The sequence below is a fragment of the Erpetoichthys calabaricus genome, chromosome 5 (assembly GCF_900747795.2).
Source record: "Erpetoichthys calabaricus chromosome 5, fErpCal1.3, whole genome shotgun sequence".
NCBI classification, from domain to species: Eukaryota; Metazoa; Chordata; class Cladistia; order Polypteriformes; family Polypteridae; genus Erpetoichthys; species Erpetoichthys calabaricus.
In genome coordinates, this window is record NC_041398.2 from 223,995,178 (window position 1) to 224,017,577 (window position 22,400).

The 22,400-nt window shown below is 37.6% G+C and overlaps 2 protein-coding genes across 3 annotated transcripts in view; one reads left to right on the forward strand and one right to left on the reverse strand.

Annotated features, from left to right (window-relative positions):
- Positions 1 to 14,833, reverse strand: part of idua (alpha-L-iduronidase) — a 132,532-nt gene extending 117,699 nt beyond the window's left edge. Inside the window, exons 1-2 of the mRNA XM_028802591.2 lie at positions 14,405 to 14,833; positions 4,531 to 4,671 (exon numbers count right to left, since the gene is read on the reverse strand). Of these exons, the coding sequence (XP_028658424.2) occupies positions 4,531 to 4,671; positions 14,405 to 14,562 (299 nt within the window). The 5' untranslated portion in view covers positions 14,563 to 14,833. The remainder of the gene's footprint in view (positions 1 to 4,530; positions 4,672 to 14,404) is intronic.
- Positions 14,834 to 19,530: 4,697 nt separating this feature from the next.
- zgc:86764 (uncharacterized protein LOC797431 homolog) overlaps positions 19,531 to 22,400 on the forward strand; it is a 39,646-nt gene continuing 36,776 nt past the window's right edge. The window contains exon 1 of one of the 2 annotated variants that reach the window (XM_028802593.2): positions 19,531 to 19,749. In XM_028802593.2, coding sequence (XP_028658426.2) covers positions 19,733 to 19,749 — 17 coding nt within the window. In that variant the 5' untranslated portion in view covers positions 19,531 to 19,732. The remainder of the gene's footprint in view (positions 19,750 to 22,400) is intronic. The other variant, XM_051928659.1, reaches the window with a different exon arrangement.

Here is a 22,400-nt window from a genome sequence, read left to right on the forward strand (position 1 = left end):
GTAAGAACTAGTCACTAATTAAGAAAACAGAATGAAAACCTTTAGCCACTGTGGCTCTCCAGCATCAGAGTTGCCCACCCCAGCTCTATATCATACTCTTTTTTTTTTTGTTCTGCATGAAAACATTACTTTTTTTTCATCCATCACTACAAAACACATACAAGCAACATATACTGTACAAATATTATTTTTGGAAGGACTAATAATAATAATAATAATATAAGAATACTACTTTAAAATACCACAATGCTGTTAATTTCATTTATATACAATACTTAATAATCTGTTGGAAAAGTTGGGAAGGCTGAATTCCATGTACTAAAATCTAGTCAGTTTACAAAATGACTGCTCTGTATGATGTGTAGTAGTAACATACTTGTGCTGCTCTTTGCAAAATTATGTTAAATAAGTCTGAAAAGAGTGCTGTAGATATCACAAAAAATGTTAACAGAAGGGAAAAGGTGTTTTTTTTTTTTTTTTGCTTCTATGTAACACATTTCTGAACTTACTCCAGTACTACACTGCAGTTTGGTGCAGAATCACTGATTACCCTTGTGAAATAAGGCACTAAGCAGGAGCCTATCCTCTATGGAATTCAAGTTCATCACAGACTGCAACCACACACACAATTACACTCATTTATAAATGGCCAATTCAGTATCACCACTGAATTTGTCATGCATGTCTTTCACTCCAGGAAATTTTCTTTTTTCAAAGATACCTATTAAATTACTAGATGACAACATAATAGGATCTCAAGATAAGGTAGATAATGGGCCCCTGAGCAAGGCCCTTAATCTGAAACTTGCACCTGGGACACTATACAATGGCTGACCATACACTCTGAATCCCAATGGTCATATTAGCAAAGTATTTCAAATAAAAATAAAGATTTTATCTAAATTTTTGTTTAAAATTAAAATACTAAAACAGGTAAACACCATAACAAAATGACAAATCATCACTAAGACAAATGATACAGGTAATACAGCTTCTAATTTGTTAGTAGTTCACAAGTAGAAACCTTTGAAAAAAGCGATACATACATACTGTACATGTGTAAAAAAGATAGTATTTCAAATAATTGTTATCTGAATCAAAAACTGTTTATGTGTATTCAAAAATAATTAGAGTACTATCTAATGCCACAAACAATCTGTGACTTATTAACCTGCTACATGTATCACCATTTTTCCAAACATGCTTATTCAGAGCAGGGTTGCAAGGCAGCTGGATTAAATCCCAGCAAGTATCGTGTGTAAGGCAAGAACAATCTTTGGATAGGGTACCCTCCCACTGCAGGGTGATCACATACACACAGGGCCAAATATGCATGTCTTTGAACTGTAAAAGGAAAGTGTAGCACTGAGAGCAAACCCATATGGACACAGGGAAAACAAGCAAAAGCCACCCACCCACCCACCTACCTACCTACCTACCTACCTACCTACCTACCTACCTACCTACCTACCTACCTACCTACCTGGGACTCAAACCCCAGTCTCCTTAATACAAGGCAGCAGCGCTACCACTGCTCCTCCATGCCGCTACGCACCTCCACGTATAACTAAATTAATGTTTTACACATTTTTTTAGAGTGAGCATAAGAAAGTTTGTACAAAACTGCATGACATGAAAGCTTATATGTACAATGTGTTTATTCCCCATTGATACAGTTGGTTTATGTATGGAAGCCTGTTAACAGAAAAAAAGTAACAATTTTAAATTAGTATCTCCCAATGTTCATTATATAATATGATGTTACATAAATCTGACAGTTTTTTACAAACCCATCTATCTCTCCATTTTCTAAGATAGACCAGAAACCAACCTGGCAGCACTGGCCAGAAAACAACATTCCTGGATGGGATGCTAGCCCATTGAGGGGTACACTCAAGCCACTTCATTTAGAACTGAAATTCAATATTTCCTTTTTAATTGATACATAGATATCAACACAATGTAAAAACAAAATAAAATGATAAAGGAAATGATGGTAGCTTTTTCCATTTTAAAAGAAAAGGATAGTCTTCGTAATGATTGGTTGTGAGCACACCAATCTTGCGTAAAATCAGAAATTAATTTTCATTATTTGCTTTTGGGTGTACTTGCTGTTCTTAAAACAATCCTCTAGACCTCAGCACCTATTACCTATTCAGAGATTCCCCTTATTTGCAGAACTTAGAAAAAAACAGTAACTAACAGTGAACTGCTCAAACAGATGTGTGTACTAGTTAAAATATTACTAACTTCTGAACTTTGTATGAATAATATGTCATCGTACTAAACATAGGAAACAGTGAGGCATAATAATGAGTAAGAAATTCATAGAATTATGAGGTACTGCATATTTAGAATTTTCTTTTTGGCGCGTTGAGGCTTCCATACTTTTTGTACTTTTAAAATGTGAAGAAATTTGCCCATTGGGAAAAAAATTCAGCCTCACAATGTACCAAGATCTTGCTCTGGAACTAGAGACTGTTCACAGTAGGGGGTCTATGAGGCTGCTGTTTTGAACAAAGTGGCTAACTTAACCTTATTGAGAATGCAATTTATAGCTTCATCTGTCTTCCTTTTTATATTTTTATATTTAAGCACTTAATATCCCTATAATGTATGGTACAGAAAGTTAAGTGCACAAAAAAAATCCTTTACTTGAGGAAGATGTAGGATGCAACCATGAGGTCATCAAACCAATAATATAGTCTTGGGTGGTGATATCTACCTTTCGATTTATTGTGCTTACAAAGTCACAACTATACATGTATTTATAGGTAAGTAGTTTTATCCGCATTTAGCTGTAAAGTATTAAAGGAAAAAAATAATTTCACTGAAATAAAATATAAAATCATCGTTTATTTTGAAGAATTGTGTAACTATGGAAACAAAAGCATTTTAAAACTGCTGCAACAGTAGCTATTTTATTCCAAACAGAAAAAAAACAACTAAAAACTACTAACTCAATATAATAAACACAAAACATCTCCAGTTGGCCTCAATTCAACAAAGCCAGTATTAGCAAATCTAATAAATGCAGGCTTAACAGAAAGCATAAAATCCAATATAAAAAAACAAACTGTACTTTGTTACTTAACCAAATTACATCTCTTTAGAAGAAGTACAGAGTGCCTGGCAGTTATCTAGCCTAGTCAATTTAGCTTTCAAACAGACAGCTTAGAAGAACATTTAACTTGCTGAATAAATTCTGACAAACACCAAAGGCTTTTCAGAATACTTATTATTCAATAAAACAAAGACAATTAACTTCTATTAAAATCTCATCATTTGCTTAAGTGTTACTTCAACTAAGCAGGAGGGGCCAAGTGTAAAATTATTTGAAGCAGATAGCTTTTAAAAATTCTATTTTGCATGGATTACACCGGACAATTTGATGAGAATCAGCACCTCCAAATCCGAGACCATGGTCCTCAGCCGGAAAAGGGTGGAGTGCCCTCTCAGGGTTGGTAGCGAGATCCTGCCCCAAGTGGAGGAGTTAAAGTATCTCGGGGTCTTGTTCACGAGTGATGGAAGAATGGAGCGTGAGATCGACAGGCGGATCGGTGCGGCATCCGCAGTAATGCGGGCATTGCATCGGTTTGTCGTGGTGAAAAAGGAGCTGAGCCGCAAGGCGAAGCTCTCAATTTACCAGTCGACCTATGTTCCTACCCTCACCTATGGTCATGAGCTATGGGTAGTGACCGAAAGAACGAGATCGCGAATACAAGCGGCTGAAATGAGTTTCCTCCGCAGGGTGTCTGGGCTTTCCCTTAAAGATAGGGTGAGAAGCTCAGTCATCCGGGAGGGGCTCAGAGTAGAGCCGCTGCTCCTCCGCATCGAGAGGAGTCAGATGAGGTGGCTCGGGCATCTGATCAGGATGCCTCCTGGACGCCTCCCTGGTGAGGTGTTCCGGGCACGTCCAACCGGGAGGAGGTCCCGGGGAAGACCCAGGACACGCTGGAGGGACTATGTCTCTCGACTGGCCTGGGAACGCCTTGGGATTCTCCCGGAAGAGCTAGAAGAAGTGGCCGGGGAGAGGGAAGTCTGGGCATCTCTGCTCAAGCTGCTGCCCCCGCGACCCGACCTCGGATAAGCGGGAGACAATGGATGGATGGATGGATGGTATAGCATATTCCACTTTAGCACTTCTTTACAAGAAAAATAATAATACTGGGTTGTATTTTGTAGCCAGACTTTGGCATTTGCTATTAAATATCCAGGAAAAACAAGAAACCTAGATTATGTTTTGGAACAAGACATATAAGTGGCTGTGACCAAATTAAGGTTTCTACTCATACCTAGACCAAAATCTACCTTCTTGGCTTCATTGATAAACACAATGCTTACCATAAGCATAATATCATGCCAAAAGGACAATGTATACAGTAAACTGCAATTAAATCATGGGAAAAAAACATGTATCAGTTATGATTTGGTAAAAGATTCATTTTCAAGCAGAACAATGATCCCAAGTGGCTTAAAAATAGCCCACCAAATGGAGAATATACACCAGAATTAAACAATTTAACTTACTCAACAGTCACCAGCTCCAGAAGCCAATGGATCCTGACCTGCTCAATACCATTGTGAGGAACAGAGGCGATGTAGGCAAGATTCAACTGCTGGTCTTTGCTAAGATCATATTTGTCAGCCTGTGCATGTGGAAGTGGAGGGCTGAAAGTGAAAGATACACAAACATTTCAATTAACATACTTTAGATTAATATACAGTATACTACTGATTGCTAAGTACTGTACATGTGATGAAACGAAATGCTTCAGGAGGCATCTTATTAAGGTAGTACATATTGCTATACTAATGTGCAAGGGATTTATATTATTAACACATAAAAACATAAAAGAGACTTTGTTTTTCAGCAAGAGAAAAACCCTACTGACAAATGTGACTGAGTAATAGACTTCACTTACTATATATACATGTTTTAGGAGTTTTTAAGTAATGTGCTCATTTAGAAGAAAGAAGAAAATCCATAAAATGGAAATTTGTGTGTACTAAACCTGTGACTTAGCAGCAAAATGCTAAATAATGCCTATAAGGAATCAATTTAAAGTTGTTTTGGGAAAAAAACTACTGTGGGTAAATTAAAACCGGAAAGATAAGTTGCCCCAAATTGCCTTTTATTATAGTTTACCTTTATTTCAGTTTGTAGTCAGTATTAAAAAATAAAAATAAAATTATCCACTTAGGTACATAGCGCCAGGTGACACTGAAAATTTGAAAAATAATTTTTTTTCTGCAATGTACAATACTCGATTATTTCAGTTTGGTCTACAGAAAGATTTGATGCCATAGGGTTGCATCATACTATGTTTTTTGGCAGATTAAGGAATGGTGTCAGCTCCATAATCAGTCCATTATTTGTCACACAATACCATGTACAGTTATACAGTTGGGTGCATGTCTGCCATCTGGTGGTCTAAGGCTATTACTGCACATAGTTTGGGATCAAAGCCTTTTAAAGTCTTTAATCAAAGAGTTTCCTCATCCTAATCACAGGAGTATATTTTATATTTATTTACAATATAATATTAGTGAGCATAACTAATAAATTCAAATAAAGGGAAAAATTTCTTAAATCTGTTTTACCACACTCTTAAAAATAAAAGTGCTAGAGTGGTTGTTCAGAGTGATGTCCTATAAGGGAACCATTTTTGGTTCCCAAAAGATGCATCCACATGAAGGTTCCAGAAAGAGGCTTAATTTATTTACATTTGTAACAGGCTCCATACAGTAAATAACCATGAAGAGGTGGTAACAAATATGTGAAATACCAGTGGGTCACGATTTAAGGAGGACTCTAGCTGCATGCTTACAGGCTAAGTCCAGGTTTTCTTAATCTATTATTGTCCTGCTACACTCTTAAAAATAAAGGTGCTAGAGTGGTTCAACAGAATGATGCCATAGGGGAACCATTTTTGGTTCCCAAAAGATCCATCCACATAAAGGTTTCAGAAAGAACCTTTATTTATTTAGATCGGTAATAGGCTCCATACAGTAAATAACCATGGACAAATAGTTACAAATTTGTGAAATGCCAATAAATGATATTTTTTTAAAGGACCCTTGCTGCATATGTGCTATAACACAGGCTAAGACCAAGTTTTCTTAATCTGTTAGTGTCCTGCAGCCCACCATACATTAAAGATTTTTTTAACATATTACGAAGTTTTTCAACGCACAAAGAACCAACTTCATATGCAAAGAACCCGCTGCACAATGAAATGGTGCTTGGTCAAGCAATGTGGCTTTGAAGAACCACACAAAATAGTAAAGAACCAATATAGTGCCCTTAAAGAACCATTATTTTTAAAAATGTAGATTGCATGCCAACATTAAAGATTTTGTGTTTTTTCTACAGATTAGGAGGCTTTTCAAATCAAAAAGAGCCAATTCCATATGCAAAGAACTGTTCCCAGAATGAAATCGTGTTTTGTCAAGCAATGGTTCTACAAGGAAGGACACAATCCAGGACAGAACCATATAGTGCCACTAAAGAAACATTATTTGTAACAGCGCTGAAGTTTAGGTAACAGTTGTATAGACTTTGGAATAGTGGTACATATGAACAAAATCACTAGCAGACTGTATGCCGGACACAGCAAAACATTCATTGCTTTAGCAAGATGATTCCCCTAGCAAGATGATTCTCCTGAATGTGTTGCTCCTAGGAATTGGACATAGTATAACTTTAAACTTTTTAGCAGAAAAGTCATACACATTCATCAAATCAAACAATCAAACAGAGGATATAACTGTTAAAACAGATTTCCATTGGATACTGCTGTACAAGTCTACTTTGCAGCCACTTTCACATATATACCGTAAAACATTTTCTGCCTGCAAAATGGCTTCAGTAAAGAAGCCAGAAAACAAGTCTTTGGTCGAATACCTGATGGTGTGTGATAACTGCACGGTGGAAGTGGGATTTATTTTTACAGTGATAACTGTATAGTGGGACTGGCATTTATTCCATTTTTAGATATTGTTAAAGATGCAGTTGTAAGTCTTTGCAAATATGTTGCTTTGCTTTTTGCCTCTGCAATTGTTTAGTTTCTCATGCATACTTTTGTTCACTCTTCAAATACATACTGAAAAACATTTTTCTTTAAAGGAGTAGCAATACAACAAAGCCAACGCCCAGTTACTACTGCTTACCACACAACTTTCTCTCTATTATAAAAAGAAATCCTGTCCCCTGTCCTGATAGTCTACGATACGTGATAATCTCTAAAGACATTTTAAAGACCCGCAAGACCAAGGAGACTTGCCATGGTGCGTCTCGCGGGGACCGTAAACATGAGACGCACGGGCGTAGGCCAGAAATAAAAGACAGGTATTGCTTTTACAACGCCACGTGAGACCAGGCAGTGAGCCATCATTTAAAACAAGTCAACAGACCTCTAAGCTAGCAGTTGTTGGATTGCTTTTGGTAGGCAAGCATCATGTGCTCCAAGCTCGTAAAACAACGACATGTGGCAGGCAGAAGAGGCAGCTAGCAAGCAGCAAAAAGACAGCAAATGATCCAAAGGCAAATCCTTAGCGTACGTTCAGCCGCAACACCCTTCACAACACGAGCAGCATTATATGTCTGGGAAGAAAGAGATGTAACCTCGCGCAGGGCAGAAAATAAAGAAACAAGTATTGGTTTTACAAAAGTTTTTAAAGTAAAAGTGAAAATAATGCATATGTAACAATTCACAAGAAAATAACAATCTCTTTAAATTGTAGATTGCCTGCCTAAGGTAAAGTCATTCCTGATGAATGGGGACGTGGGAATGAGGGGTCCTTTCATCGGATTAGCGCGATTTCAGATGTGGAATGGCAAAATGGGGGAGGCAGCTTGATGAATGAGGTCTTCAGGACTTAAAACAAATCCAAATCATACTATGTGATATCATCTAATGTGAAATTCTACTCCGTACTTCTAGAATTTTTATTTTTGTACTGTATTGAGGATTTATTCTGTTCTATGTATTGTACTATACGGCTCAGAATTAAAAGACAATGAGTAAAAGAAAAAGTAGAACTTCATAAAGACGTTTACAAACGCTGGCGCTAAACACATGCAATGCAGGTTAGAGACTATGAAACCAGTGAAATTAGAAAGGCTAAAAAAAAAAAACAGCGCTATACACATGTGGAGAAAGTTAAAGCATATTAAAGTAGGAAAATTAGAAAATATAAAAAAAGAAAGTAAAGATCGCAGTACCGCAAACTAACAAACTGCCTCATTTAACTATGCAACAGTCTAACTTTGGTTTTACACAATAATTACTACACTATTGCACCTTAACACTTAATTCTACTTTATTCACATAATTTTACTTTTTTATTATGTTCTGCTATACTGTTATCTTTCAATCTATGACTTTTTGTTAATCTAACTGATATTCTTCTAACTTTGCACAGTTTTTGATAAGCGGATCAGGATGCATTTCACTGCGTGTTGTCCTGTATAACTATGCATGTGACAAATAAAGAATCTTGAGAATTTCAAAAACGGAGTTTACCGCACATGCATTTATTGGTTACTTTGTTAGTGTATATATATTTATCTGTCTACTTATTTAAAAAGCTAAAATTACCCCAGGAGTCAAAAACGTTCTGTCTAGCCCTTGTACAAAAACCTACACAAAAGCTGGGGTATGACCTTGGTAACCCCATGTACCTTTGGAACTGTGAGAGGAAAATAGCACGACTTTACAGACAGGAGTCCAATGCAGAACTCTACTTACTTTTTTACTTTGTACAAAAAAATTATTAACTGCTGATGATATAGATTGTTTTGTCTGTACTGAAATTCCAGACAGAGAAACCTGTCCTGACCTCATTAAAAAGATTCAGCATATTGGGACTCACAAGAGTACAAATACTGCTTTTACAGAAGTTCTGAAATAAAAGTGAAACTAATGAAATAGCAACAATTCAAAGAAAAAAAAATCTTAAAAGTGTGTATCCGGAAAATCAAACGCGGGGGTTTGGCGAGCGAAGCGAGCAGGGGGGCGAAGCCCCCTAGTCTTTTAAAAAGAAAAAAAAATGCATTTGTAAAACAGAGTTTTGGATCTTATCATGGAGCCCGATATTGTCAAAGTGTTTCATTTTGGTCACATATTCAACTAAGAAATTTAATGTACTACTACAACTATGACAACAATTTTCAGGATTCCCTTCCCTTACCTGGTAATCATGTGCAAATGCTATCTATACAGAAAATTAGAGCCATGCTTATAATAGTGAAAAAGTAAATTCCACTAAATTATTGGCATGGTCAACATAAGAAGTTAGCTGTTTTCTAGGCTCTGAGGCTTCTGTGTTGTATTATATAAAAATATTTAGATGGTTAATTTTACCTGCTTGTAAGGTGAAGTTTTATTATTTGTCACACTAGACAAAGAGACCGTTTCGACAACGTAAGATGAAACGGGCACGAGTTTGTGTCAGCAGTGTATGAAGAACAAATGATAAGTAACGAAGAAGTTGTTTTGTAATGATTGTAGTCCGCTTTACTCATTACTGTACAGGCTTGTACTGTTAGTTGATGAATTTTCCAGGCCTATAGTATAATATTGAATGATGAATGTTCCAGTACAATATGGAATAGTAATAAGTATAAGCACCACAAGCCTGATATAGGTGTATTGAATGAATGTGTAATTGAATCAGAATGCGTAATTAGGCCTCGAGCTGTAGTCGAAATCGCCTTTCAGGCCTCTAGAGCTTTAATCAAAGTCGCCTTTCTCTTTGAATTTTTGCGGCCGTAAATCCGCCGCCTGCTGCGATGTTGGGGTTGGATGTCGGTCTCGTAAGGTTTTTCGGGCAGCTGCGCAGAAGGCGACTGTGCATTTGGCTTTGGACGTGCGCAGAAGGCGACTGTGCATTCAGCTTCGGACGGACGTGAGTGAGTAGGCAGGCGAATTATGTATTAAGATAGGCAGCTGCACAAACACAATATGCAGTGACATGCAAAACAAATCTCGTCCAAAATTGCACAAGTGAAAAGAACACTTATTAGTAAAACAAAAAATGAAAATAATACAAAATGCACTGTCATCAACAGTTAAAATAAATTACAAAATAAAAAATAAATATTTGCAAATATACCAAGATTAAAATTGTACAATCAAACAATATACATAGTGGAAAAAATGATATGTACAGCTATATTTAGTAAGTTATGTAACAAATAGAATTAAGAGTACAGAATACTCTGCATTTATATAATTGCTAATCAGTTTAGATTTTGTTTAAACAATGTTGATATAAATATTTAGCCATTATTAAAATGTGGACAAAACAAAAACTGACACATTCTGTTAGGCCAAAAGAAAAATGTACAAAAGGGATAATAATTCATTTTGGCATACAGCTGACACATGTCAAGTCTCTGAGTACATCACCGCAGGAGTGTGACCATACAGCACGTTACACAAATATTTTGTGCTTTAATTCAAGAACTTTGTCATTTTTTTTTTCCAACCAAGTGAGGCAAACGAGAAAGAATTTAACTAAAGATATGTCCAAGAATGTTAAAAATGTACTAAAACCGGGAAAAACACTTTCTAAAAGCAGCAGCATCACAAGGTGTTATTGTTTCTGCCTAAGGGTTCAAACCATTAGAATCTTTAATCAACAAATAACGTTTACATGTAAAGGAAATATGAGAAACATCGAGTGGGAGATTTTACTTAAACAACCTTTCAAGTGATAGCTCTCAAGGAGACATTGCTAAATAACTTCCTGACCAGAATTCACCTAATTTTGATGTAATACTGACCTCTCACCTATTTAAAAAATGAAAAATCCTGGAAAAAAATAATAATCAGATCAGACAAAAAGGACATTTAGGGGCATCACTTTTGAAGCAGTACAATACTTGCCTAATGTATTTCCTTTACTTTTTTCCTTATAAAACTTCCACAAAAAATGTTGAGTTAATCTTTAATTGCTTTTGAATGGGTTGTGAAGAAATCAATGGCCTTTCTCCCACAGCTCCAGCGGGTAATTCACACGAACAGAATGATGTGGGAAGGTGTGACATCATAAATGGCAACTGTGAAAATGCCCATAGTATGTGAAGGCTGCATCAGATGCTTTTCTGTCACAGTCACCCTGTAGCAAGCACTCTGCAGTTTGATCCCAGCTGGTTAGAATACAAAAGTCTGAAACTGATCATTTTTTTATTCTATCAGTATGCCACAAATACAGTATACATATTTTAAATATTGTAGGTATACGAGACCTTTAGTTATATTTTGTTCTGTAAATTGAAAGTTAAGTTTGGATATTTAACCATTACCTTGAACACTAATTAAACAAGCACAAAATTCAGAGTTTAATTATAATTGTTTTTAGGAATGCTGTGCCAAAGATGAAGGCAGCATAAACAGCTGGTCATAAGGGGTCCTCAACCCTGTCCAATCAAAATTGACTCTGTAATCACTGCCAAAGCCCACCCAGAAAACCTACATACCATATTTTCAATCAAAAAGTACATAATCTGTTTCATGGGTACTGCTACATGGAGTTATTCCAGGAGAGCTAGGAGCAAGGCAATAGCAAGCACTGGTGCGGGGTATTAAATCACTGTAGGGCCCAATCACGAATACAGCCACAACAACAACTTAGAAGCACCAGTCAACTGAATATATACATTTTTGGAATATAGGAAAAAATAAGACCAACCAGGAAAACCCCTATTATAATATTGGAAGAACTTCCACAGAATGCCACTAAGTACTGGATTTCGACAAAGTACATTGGCTCCGTGGGCAGCAGGCTATCCACTATGACATCCATAGTGTCTGAATTATAATTACTAACATGTTCATAAATATCCATCCATCCATCCATTTTCCAACCCGCTGAATCCGAACACAGGGTCACAGGGGTCTGCTGGAGCCAATCCCAGCCAACACAGGGCACAAGGCAGGAACCAATCCTGGGCAGGGTGCCAACCCACTGCAGGACACACACAAACACACCCACACACCAAGCACACACTAGGGCCAATGTAGAATCACCAATCCACCTAACCTGCATGTCTTTGGACTGTGGGAGGAAACCGGAGTGCCTGGAGGAAACCCACGCAGATGCGGGGAGAACATGCAAACTCCACGCAGGGAGGACCCGGGAAGCGAACCCGGGTCCCCAGGTCTCCCAACTGCGAGGCAGCAGCGCTACCCACTGCGCCACCGTATGACATAGTTAATAAAATATTAAATATCTATAACTTAATCTTCATTATTCCAGTTCTCTTAGTCGTTGTATCTATGCTCTCAAAACAACTTTCCTAGAGGCAATACTAAAAATTGATCATTTGGGAAGCCACTGCACATGCCCCACATTCCATAATTTACTACTAAACATATGATTAACCCAAGCTTACAAAAGGAGCTAGTCTAAAGTAATTCTGTATTCTATTGGAAAAATTCTATTGTAGTGTATACAATGAGCACAAACAATTTTTTAGACTTTTATAATAAATTCTGTACCAAATATCAGTTTCTTACAAACTTTCATGCTGCATTCCTTTGAATTCTGATTGTGTGTTTTTGTGTGGCACACAGTATGATTTATTTATTTTAAAGTTGTAAGCAACCCAATACTAGCTCACGTGTACTAAAATGTCAATTTTATGTTTACACTATTATTGATTTATAGTGTCTATTTTTAATTACAGTAGAAAGGCAACAATGATGCAGAAAAAAATTACAAAATCAAGTACTGCTTTGTAATTAAATTTCTAACACAAAAGACTAATTTTTTTGACCATTCTTGCCTAAATAACATGTGCCAGAACAAGGCCACAGTGAAGAGATGGGCAACAGAATTCAGCCGTGTTAGGTTATGTCTAGAAAATGACCCAAAGTCTTCAACGTCAGAAAAAAAACTATTGCTACTGTGGAGCAAATCATAATAAAAAAAACTCAAGACATGAATTATGGAGTGTGGAACAGTAAACACTATGGGGATTAGTTATAAATCAGTTGTACTAACGTATTTTTCAAGAAGAATTAAACAGGAGAAGAAACTCTGAGCACTGGGTTACCAGAATGTTCATTCTTAAAGCATCTCTGCTTCTAGTGTCCCACAGAGAATCCTTGTATAATTCAGCAGGATTAAAAATGTGTCTCATTACCAGACAGAGATCAGGTGGACTCGCAACATACGCACAGCACTTCTGGGCTTAGCAGTCACTCTTGCACCTTTCTAACCTGTAGTCAGCACATAATGTTCCATCAAAACAAAGTGAAAATAAGAGGACATGCCAAACTGCCATAAAGAACTTGGTGCTTTAGCATGGTGCCAGATTTGACAGTCTCATGAGTGAAATGGTAGGTGGGCTTCACACATGCCACTGCCACCTCTGTGCTCACCTTTTAAAGCTGAACAGGTGTCAGAGCTGGACACCCTTCCATGGCTTACCTGACCGAATCCTTCGCTTTACATGTTTTCTTTTCCACGGACTTGACTTTTGGATGTGGAGACAAAATGTGTTTACATTTCCACTCGTGATAAAATGTGGCTATCACTAATGGGAATGCTCCAGTGCTAAATTCACAGGATAACGAAGTAGCAAATGGAATTAAGTTATGAAAAAGTGTCCACATTGACTAATTCTCCATTAAAAAAAGAATTATTTTCAGAAATTGTTTTATGCTTAATTTAAAAAGTGATACTTAAGGTCAGTGAGTAGTTTATCAAAAATAGTTGCAGATACAAACTTTGTATTTTGGTAGTGGTTGGTCATTATTTACCCCTGAAAAAGTGGCTATTTATTCTGTGTTATGATTAGGAAATTCATGGCAGTAGTAAGAATACTTTTTTTAATTAAAACAAAACTAATAGGAAATTTCAAAAACTGGCTCAAGTCTTGCACTTTATATACTCGTTAATAAATCTAAGCTCAAAAACAAGCTCCTTTGTCAAGACTGCAGCAAAAGTACATGATACTTGATCTTGGTCCTGTGGGGTCTTACATATTCACGTGATGTACTGGGAGACCTTGGAGGAATAAAAGTTCAGAACCACTGATGTACATCTTGTCCCCAGTCTGAAAGGCAAGATGCCAGTGAAGAAAGTTATCAAGCCATCAACATGAATGTACAATAGTTACATACAAAAGAAAAATAAAAGTGGCACAGAAAAAAGCTATGTGAATGTTTTAAAAGGCCTACGAGGCTGTATTATTTGATCACCCTTCACTTGTTGCACCATTAACTTAATAACCTCAGACATTTAACCACAAAATGTTTTATTTCTTAATGTTTTATTAACCCTAATCACATAACAGATCTCTAAGAATTCCAGAAAAGTTTGATGGTAATACGATTTGAAACTGTTCTTTTTTAAAGCCCACACCACATGTTAAGGGAAGGAGCCATACCAAAAGCCAGTGCTCTTCCAGAAGTGTCTGATGTCCCTTAGGGGTCTAGCTGCGTCCACTGTGACTGTGTACTGCGTGGCAGAGGTCATCGGTATGAAGAAGTGTAACAGAAGTAAAGGTTGTAGACAGCTAAAAGTCTCAAGGCCGGGACGAATCATGTTTCCCTATTGCAGCCGTCGATATCTATCACTTGGCATATCGAGTTCCGTGTCGGCCTGTGCAGATCTCGGCCGAGTTCATAAAGTGCACAGCACGAATAATCTACACCAGCGCATACAGGGTCGATAAAGCTCAAATATGAGTGAGCATTTCAAAAACCGACGCCACTAGTTTCAGACCATAATATGTCGTTTTGCAACATCCCCAAATTCAAAGTGACGTCGCTCACTTGTGTGAGTTTTGATCTCCCTGCAACCTATCCTTCCACCTTTTGCCCCGCCTCTTATGTCACGTGATTGTGAGGCGCATGGGATTTCAAACAGTCCGTCACATTCAACTGTTCTGTTAATAAACGTGCCTCCTTTTAAAATGATGTCATTACTTATAAATGTTATTCCGTCCATTTATTTTGTTTGCCCCCTTTTTCTTCTCAAATACAGCATGTCTCATCACCCATTCCCCTTTACTACCGCTCAAAAACGGGAACAATATTACTAAATAATCCAATAGCGCCGTACTCCCTCTACCCTGGAGTGGCCCTGATTTTTCGGTAGTAGGCGTAGCAGTCATCTTGTTAGACCAATTAGGTGTGAAGTCTTGGTGAGAGACTTCATTAGCTGAGCCAAATACCTTTAAATCTACATAGGGTTTCAATCAGATTTCAATGCCATCTGTCAAACAGTTTTAAGGCACTATAGACGGGTCTTTTACATTTTTACTACCATGCGCGAAACCGAAATTAATTAAGAAAGCAGGGATTCGGTTCTTGTAGCTTCATTCATTACAAGGCAGCCTGGATGAATTGCAAAGCTTAGGATGCTTGCGGTAACTATTCCTTGGAATTTTACTTTACTTATAATCAATAACAGCAGTGCGCTATTATTGAACGTTAACTTACTCAAATGAACTCACATGGAGCCCGTTTATCCATCACTCTCAAGCGGTGGTCATAGAGTTGCCAACAGTGAAACAAGTTGCTCGGGTTACGACTGTCGAAGAAAACATTTGATACGGGCCCCCATGAGAGGTTGGGCATTAAATTAAATAAAGTGGGAGTTTTGTTCGTAGTGTGTAGATGGGTGCAGAATTGGTTTAATTAAAGGAAGCAGAGGGGTATGGTGCTAGGAACCTTATTAGAACTGGGAAATGTTAAAAGTGGTGTCTCTCGGGGACAGTACAATGGCCGCTATTTAAAACATAAATGATCTGGATAGGAATATAATCAACAATCGGGTTATGTTTGCAATGAATAAAATGAATTGGCTGATAGTCTAGAATCCGTTCAATCAATACAGAAGGAATTGGATAGCATAGCATGAAAAGTAAAAATGTTAGATTGGAATAAACATTGGGATGTCTTAAACTTGAAAGTACCCATTATGAGAAGGGCCAATTTCACTATCTACATCCAGTGTACAGAAGCCATTAAGGCTAGAAGAATGTTAAGTTATATTACATGAGGTGTAGAGTACAAATCAAAGTAGGATTTGCTTAAGCTTTAGAAGGCATCAGTGAGGATGCACCTGAAGTACCTTGTACAGTTTTGGTCTCCAAACTATAAAAAAGTACTAGAAAAACTCTGGAGGAGCGTGACTGATTCCAGGACTGTACAATATGAGTTATGAGGTAAGATTGAAGGAGTTGAGCCTTTCAGTTTAAGCAAACAGAAATTACAAGGGGATATGATTGAATTATATAATGGTAGAAAAGGGATTAGTAAAGTAGATTGAGACTGTTTCTTCAAAATGAGTTCAGCAAGAAGACAGGGGCTGTTAAAAAGATTTTAAGGGTAAATTTCACAGAAAAGTTAGGAAGTTTTTCTGCACACAGAGAACTAGAGACTCATGGAATAAGTCACCACATAGTGTGGTTGACCACAGGACTCCTGGGACATTCAAAACTAGACTTGATGTTGTTTTGGAGGAGTTAGCTGGATAGGATTAGATAGATAGATACTTTATTAATCCCAAGGGTAAATTCACATACTCCAGCAGCAGCATACTGATAAAGAACAATATTAAATTAAAGAGTGATAACAATGCAGGTATACAGACAGACAATAACTATGTATAATTTTAACATTTACCCCCCCCCCCCCCCCCCCCGGTGAAATTGAAGAGTCGCATAGTGTGGGGAAGGAACAATCTCCTCAGTCTGTCAGTGGAGCAGGACAGTGACAGCAGTCTGTCACTGAAGCTGCTCCTCTGTCTGGAGATGATACTGCTTAGTGGATTCTTCATTATTGACAGGAGCCTGCTCAGCGCCCGTCGCTCTGCCACGGATATCAAACTGTCCAGTTCCGTGCCTACAATAGAGCCTGCCTTCCTCACCAGTTTGTCCAGGCATGAGGCATCCCTCTTCTTTATGCTGCATCCCCAGCACACCACTGTGTAGAAGAGGATGCTCGCCACAACCGTCTGATAGAACATCTGCAGCATCTTATTGCAGATGTTGAAGAACGCCAGTCTTCTAAGGAAGTATAGTCGGCTCTGTCCTTTCTTACACAGAGCATCAGTATTGGCAGTCCAGTCCAATTTATCATCCAGCTGCACTCCCGGGTATTTATAGGTTTGCACCCTCTGCACACAGTCACCTCTGATGATCACGGGGTCCATGAGGGGCCTGGTCCTCCTAAAATCCACCACTAGCTCCTTGGTTTTGCTGGTGTTCAGTTGTAGGTTGTTTGAGTCACACCATTTAACAAAGTCTTTGATTAGGTTCCTATACTCCTCTTCCTGCCCATTCCTGATGCAGCCCACGATAGCAGTGTCATCAGCGAACTTTTGCACGTGGCAGGACTCCGAGTTGTATTGGAAGTCCGATGTATATAGGCTGAACAGGACCGGAGAAAGTACAGTCCCCTGCAGTGCTCCTGTGTTGCTGACCACAATGTCATAGTTAAGTTAAATTAACAAGTTTTGTTGGGCTGAATGGCTTGTTCTCACCAAAAGTTTTACTAATGGTCAATTTTTTTTTTTTGATAGTCTGGCTGGGGGTCTGTCAAAAACCAGGGCCTATTAAAGCCCATTGAGGCATTCCTTGTGTGATCTTGGGCTATAGAAGAAATAAATTGTTGTTGTTGTTGTAATATTCTAAGGTTGTGTAACAATTCATTATCCAGTCCTGCATAATGCCATTTTAAAGAAACTGACTGCCTGAGCATATCACTGCAACTTCTGAAGCCAAGCAGGTACCAATCAGTACGAGGCCAATACATTCTATACCTGGAAGCAAACATGCACAAGCCCTATAAATAAAGAAATAGTGTAACACCACAATACATAAATAATATTAAAATGATATGTGAGCATAAATTGAATGAATCACAAAATGTATTAAGTTGGATATTTATCTCTGTATTAATGTAGATGGATTGGGAGAGCATGGGAGTCATAAGGTTACTGGTAAGGGGTGTGTGGGGCTCCTGATATCTTTGCAAAAGGACAAAGGTCTTTAGAGTCCTGGTGCTTCCTGTTTTGCTATATGGTTGCAAGATATGGATGCTATCCAGTGACCTAAGATGAAGACTGGACTCCTTTGGTACTGTGTCTCTTTGGAGAATCCTTGGGTATCATTGGCTTGACTTTGTTTCGAACAAGCAGTTTTTCATGGAGTTCTGAATGAGGTACATTACCTGCATTGAGAGGGAGCATCAGTTACAGCACTACGACCATGTGGCATGATTCCCTTAAGGTAATCTGGCTTGCAGGATCCTCAGTGTTGAGGACCCGAGCAGATGAGCCAGGCCAAGGGAACGTCCATGTAACACCTGGCTGCAGCATATAGATGGGCATTTCCTGGGTGTGGGAGTGGACCGTGTGTCTGTCTGGGGTGGTTGCCAACCAGGATCCTGAGTTGTTGTGTGGTGGATGAACCAATGTGGTGCGCCAGTGCATGCTGTCCAACCAGACCTGACCTGAATAATGTATTTAATTTGTTAATTATATATTTATTCCTCACATCCATCATAAAGGGAGTCTGAAGCCAGAAGCAAAGAGTTGTGGGACTCTGGAACAAACTACCAAGACGTTTAGTTGAAGTAGAACCCTTGACGACCTTTAAGAATTATCTGGACGAGATACTGAGACAGCATGGGTATTAACTAAACAAACGGGTTTGGCGGGCTGAATGGTCTCACGTTTGTTAAAATTTTTATGTCATTTTATTCACGCACAGTGACAATTTGCAATTGCAAATGATCATAACCTACGTTTAAAAATAAATGTAATTAATCTTTTCTTTACTTGAGCATGTCTTGCTGTAGTAATATTGTTGAGACGGGACTTGCAAGGAAATTCCGTTATGACAATTGTTTAGGAGTAAAAGAAGTGAAAGGCTAACTTTATTACAGCGACTGAACGTGATAAAAAAAACAAACCGAAACACTTGTGAATCAGGTGGCGCCGAAAAAAAAACGGAAGTTCATAAGTAATTCTTTTGAACGCAAAATTCGTTATTTTAGTCAAAGAGTTTTGTTTCCTTCAAAGACGTTAGCCACTTCTGTACACTTCCTTGTACACATCTTCAGTGTATGCACAGCTCTTTTTCCATCTAACGTTTTGTTCACATAATTTACAGTATCGTGGTGTTACTTGGTTACAGCCACAGATTATGCACTTGCGCTAAGTCAAAACGAGTAGTGAATTCCACCAATTCGCATGAAATCCGTTCGAAAGCATTATTAAACGAGACCACTACCACTCTTCGCTCAACGTCTTTCTCTGTAAAAGTATTAAAATATATATTCATACTATTATTCATGCATATAATGTTTTTAAAATGTAACTATTAAGTATAGCACATTTTATGTATACATCTATTAACGAAAATGACACAAGGAAAACAAACCCATATCATAAAAACTTCCGCTTTGAATCTGATGACATCACATGGTTTATTATTTGGACAGTTTCTGATTGGTTGCCTTTTGTCCAATGAGGAGTTGAGATACTGAAAGTGAAAATTTTTGAATTTTTTTTTCTGTCCGGCGCAAGTCGCAGACCACAGGTGACGGTACCTTCTCAAATAGAAACCCACAAAAATAAAGTTTTAAAACCTGAATTACGTCGCATTAATATGTTTGGGGCTATTATTAAAAGTTTTAAATAAAGGATAGTACGAACGAAAGCACTTCCTAACAGGACCCTTATTTTCAGTACGGTTGTGAAGATGACGAGCAGAAAAAGGTATGTTAAATATGTTATTTTTTTCTCTCAGGATTTTTGTGTAATGTGTTTATTAGTGAAACCACATTTGTTATTTTTTTTTTTTTACATTTCTGGAATTACTTGTTTAATCAGGCTTTGTTGGGCTAGAATCGAACATCCACGGCTTAAATGTGCATTTCAGTGGCACGACGGAGTTATATAAAGGCTGATCATTTTTTTAATGACAAAGTGTGGTGCTAATGTCAGTAGAATTATTAAATTATTGGGTCTTTCGTAATTTAATATGTGCCTTTTCATGCAATATTCCGATATTAAATGTCTATTAATTGACTCGACAGGCTGTATCGCTGATACGGACTGGAGATCTTTTTTTAGGAAACTTTTCATTTAATTAATTGTTCGTACTTCATAGTTTTAGTGAGGCTTTTTATTCATACACAGAAACATATGCCGTGTACATAGTAATTTTGTCCACTGTGTTAACCATACATAGAACAAAACGTCTACAATACATTTGATATTGCATGTTCTTTACCTGATATATATTTTTAAATCCATTCATTCCCCAATGGAAGGAAACGATTGGTAACACCAAGCTCAAAGCATCAAAGCAGGAACGCGAGTTGTGATCACGCTTTTTAATCTAGAACCTGTATCTTAGAGATGTTTGAAGAAAACTATATATGCAAAGAAAGAATCTACAGTGCCAATCGAACCTAAATCTAAAATGGCCAAACCCCTGTTATATACGGGTGTGTGTATGTATATATACTGTGTGTGTGTATATATCCTGTTTGTGTCTGTCTACAATATATAGAAGGTACCTAAATTCTTAAATTTGCTTTAGCGGATAGATCACGCAGGTCAAGCCAAAGAGCAGTGTACAGCAAGCTGCTATAGATTACAGTTAGCCTAAAATTAATATATTAAAGTCAATACCTGTACTTTTTATTACATAAATTTAAATGAATGTTTTTTGCAGTGTAATGATGAAGAAATGGCATTACAGGAATAGTAAATGCACACAGGTTTTGATATTTCAGTTCTGTGATGGTACTGGCTGTATTTCTTGGTGCATTGTGCCAGTCAGTAGAAAATCTCTTCTAAAGTACAACTTTGTTTCTGTCAAATCAGTTGTTAAATGCACTACCAACTCTGTAGGGGAAGTTAGGGTGTATTAAGGCAAAAAGTGAAACCTATGTACAAGATACTCCATAAATAGTGTTAAAGCTATTAGTGTTTAAGTCATCAGTTAGATTGTGTTTGCACGAAAGAGAGAAACCCAAACACAGTAACAATAAACAGCATTATCCCATTTTTGTTTGGCTTTCAGTGGCACACAGCACCATCTTTACAACAGACTTAACAGATGTAGAAAACAGTTTGCCCTCCCTCCACCTGCATTCCAGAATTTACGCATCCTGTAGTTCTATCAATATTTGATTAGTTTCTTTTCATCCAATAACCTGTGTGTTTTAATCAAAGATGAGTCAACCTGTGTGCAAAAACTCCTGGAAACAAAAGGGTGCAGTAGATGGAAGAGACAGATGGCTATAATTCAACATTTTACCAACCTTGATGGAGGGAAAAACCCATGCATCAGTCATCGATCAAAAGAGTTGACTTCTTGTACATCAAAGAAGTCCATGGATGTTGTCCACACCTTCCCTTATAATCTATTGTCCGTACTAGCTGTCTTTTTTTTTGTTTTTTTTTCCCCTCTGCATCTACCAACACAACGTTAGGTTTTCCCGTTATGAAGCAGAAACCAATTACCTAGTGTGTGGCCCAAAGAAAAGGCAGGAAGCTGACCCAGTCTTCCTGCAGTAGGACACTCTGACATCACTCTGAATTTTTTGGGCGCTCACTAGTTTTGAGATTCACTCTCTAAAGCTTAAGCAATGTGCAAGTGATTGGGGCCAACCTGGGAAGACTGGGAAATAGGGTTACCTTAAAGGAATACTCCATCCAAATATTATTTTTATATATTACTTACCCCATGTATGTTGTTGTGGTGGCTGAGAAAAAAATGTTATTTCATGTTAATTGAAGAAAGGACATAAGAGAGGTTCTCATAAACAAAAAATATGTAACCAATGCTAGGCAGTGTCAAACATTGTGAATAAAGTCCATATTCCACATGTCTTATCTCAAAATGTGCAAAACAAATGTGATTTTGCTTTAATGTTGGTAAATAGTTGCTTCCTGAATTTTTGGCCTGTATATTAACCGGAAACTCCGACTCACATGGGGATGGGGGACTTTTGAATTGAAGACAAGACTCCTCACTAATGAGTGACAGGTTGAGGTGGATTTAAGTCAAAAAGTCCTTGAGTCAAAAACTGTAAAGTTTTATAAAGAGAGAGAACAAAAATCATTATTGGAATTGGCCAAAATCAGTAACATGAAATCAGTAATCAGTATTGGCCCTATAAAAACCTGATCAGAGCATCCCAAGAAATTAATGTTTTAATCCCTAAAGCTTAATTAAAAATTTTATCAGAGCAAGATGCTTTGATTCATTGTTTATGTAGTCCAAAAAATTACTGCTGTTGAGTCAGGTTTTACATGAATGAGATGAGTGAAAGTACAGTGAACAAGTTAACAATCTGCCAGCACTGGCCTACTGACCACATCAAGGTAGCAGTTATATCTTCACCTCTGAAAGG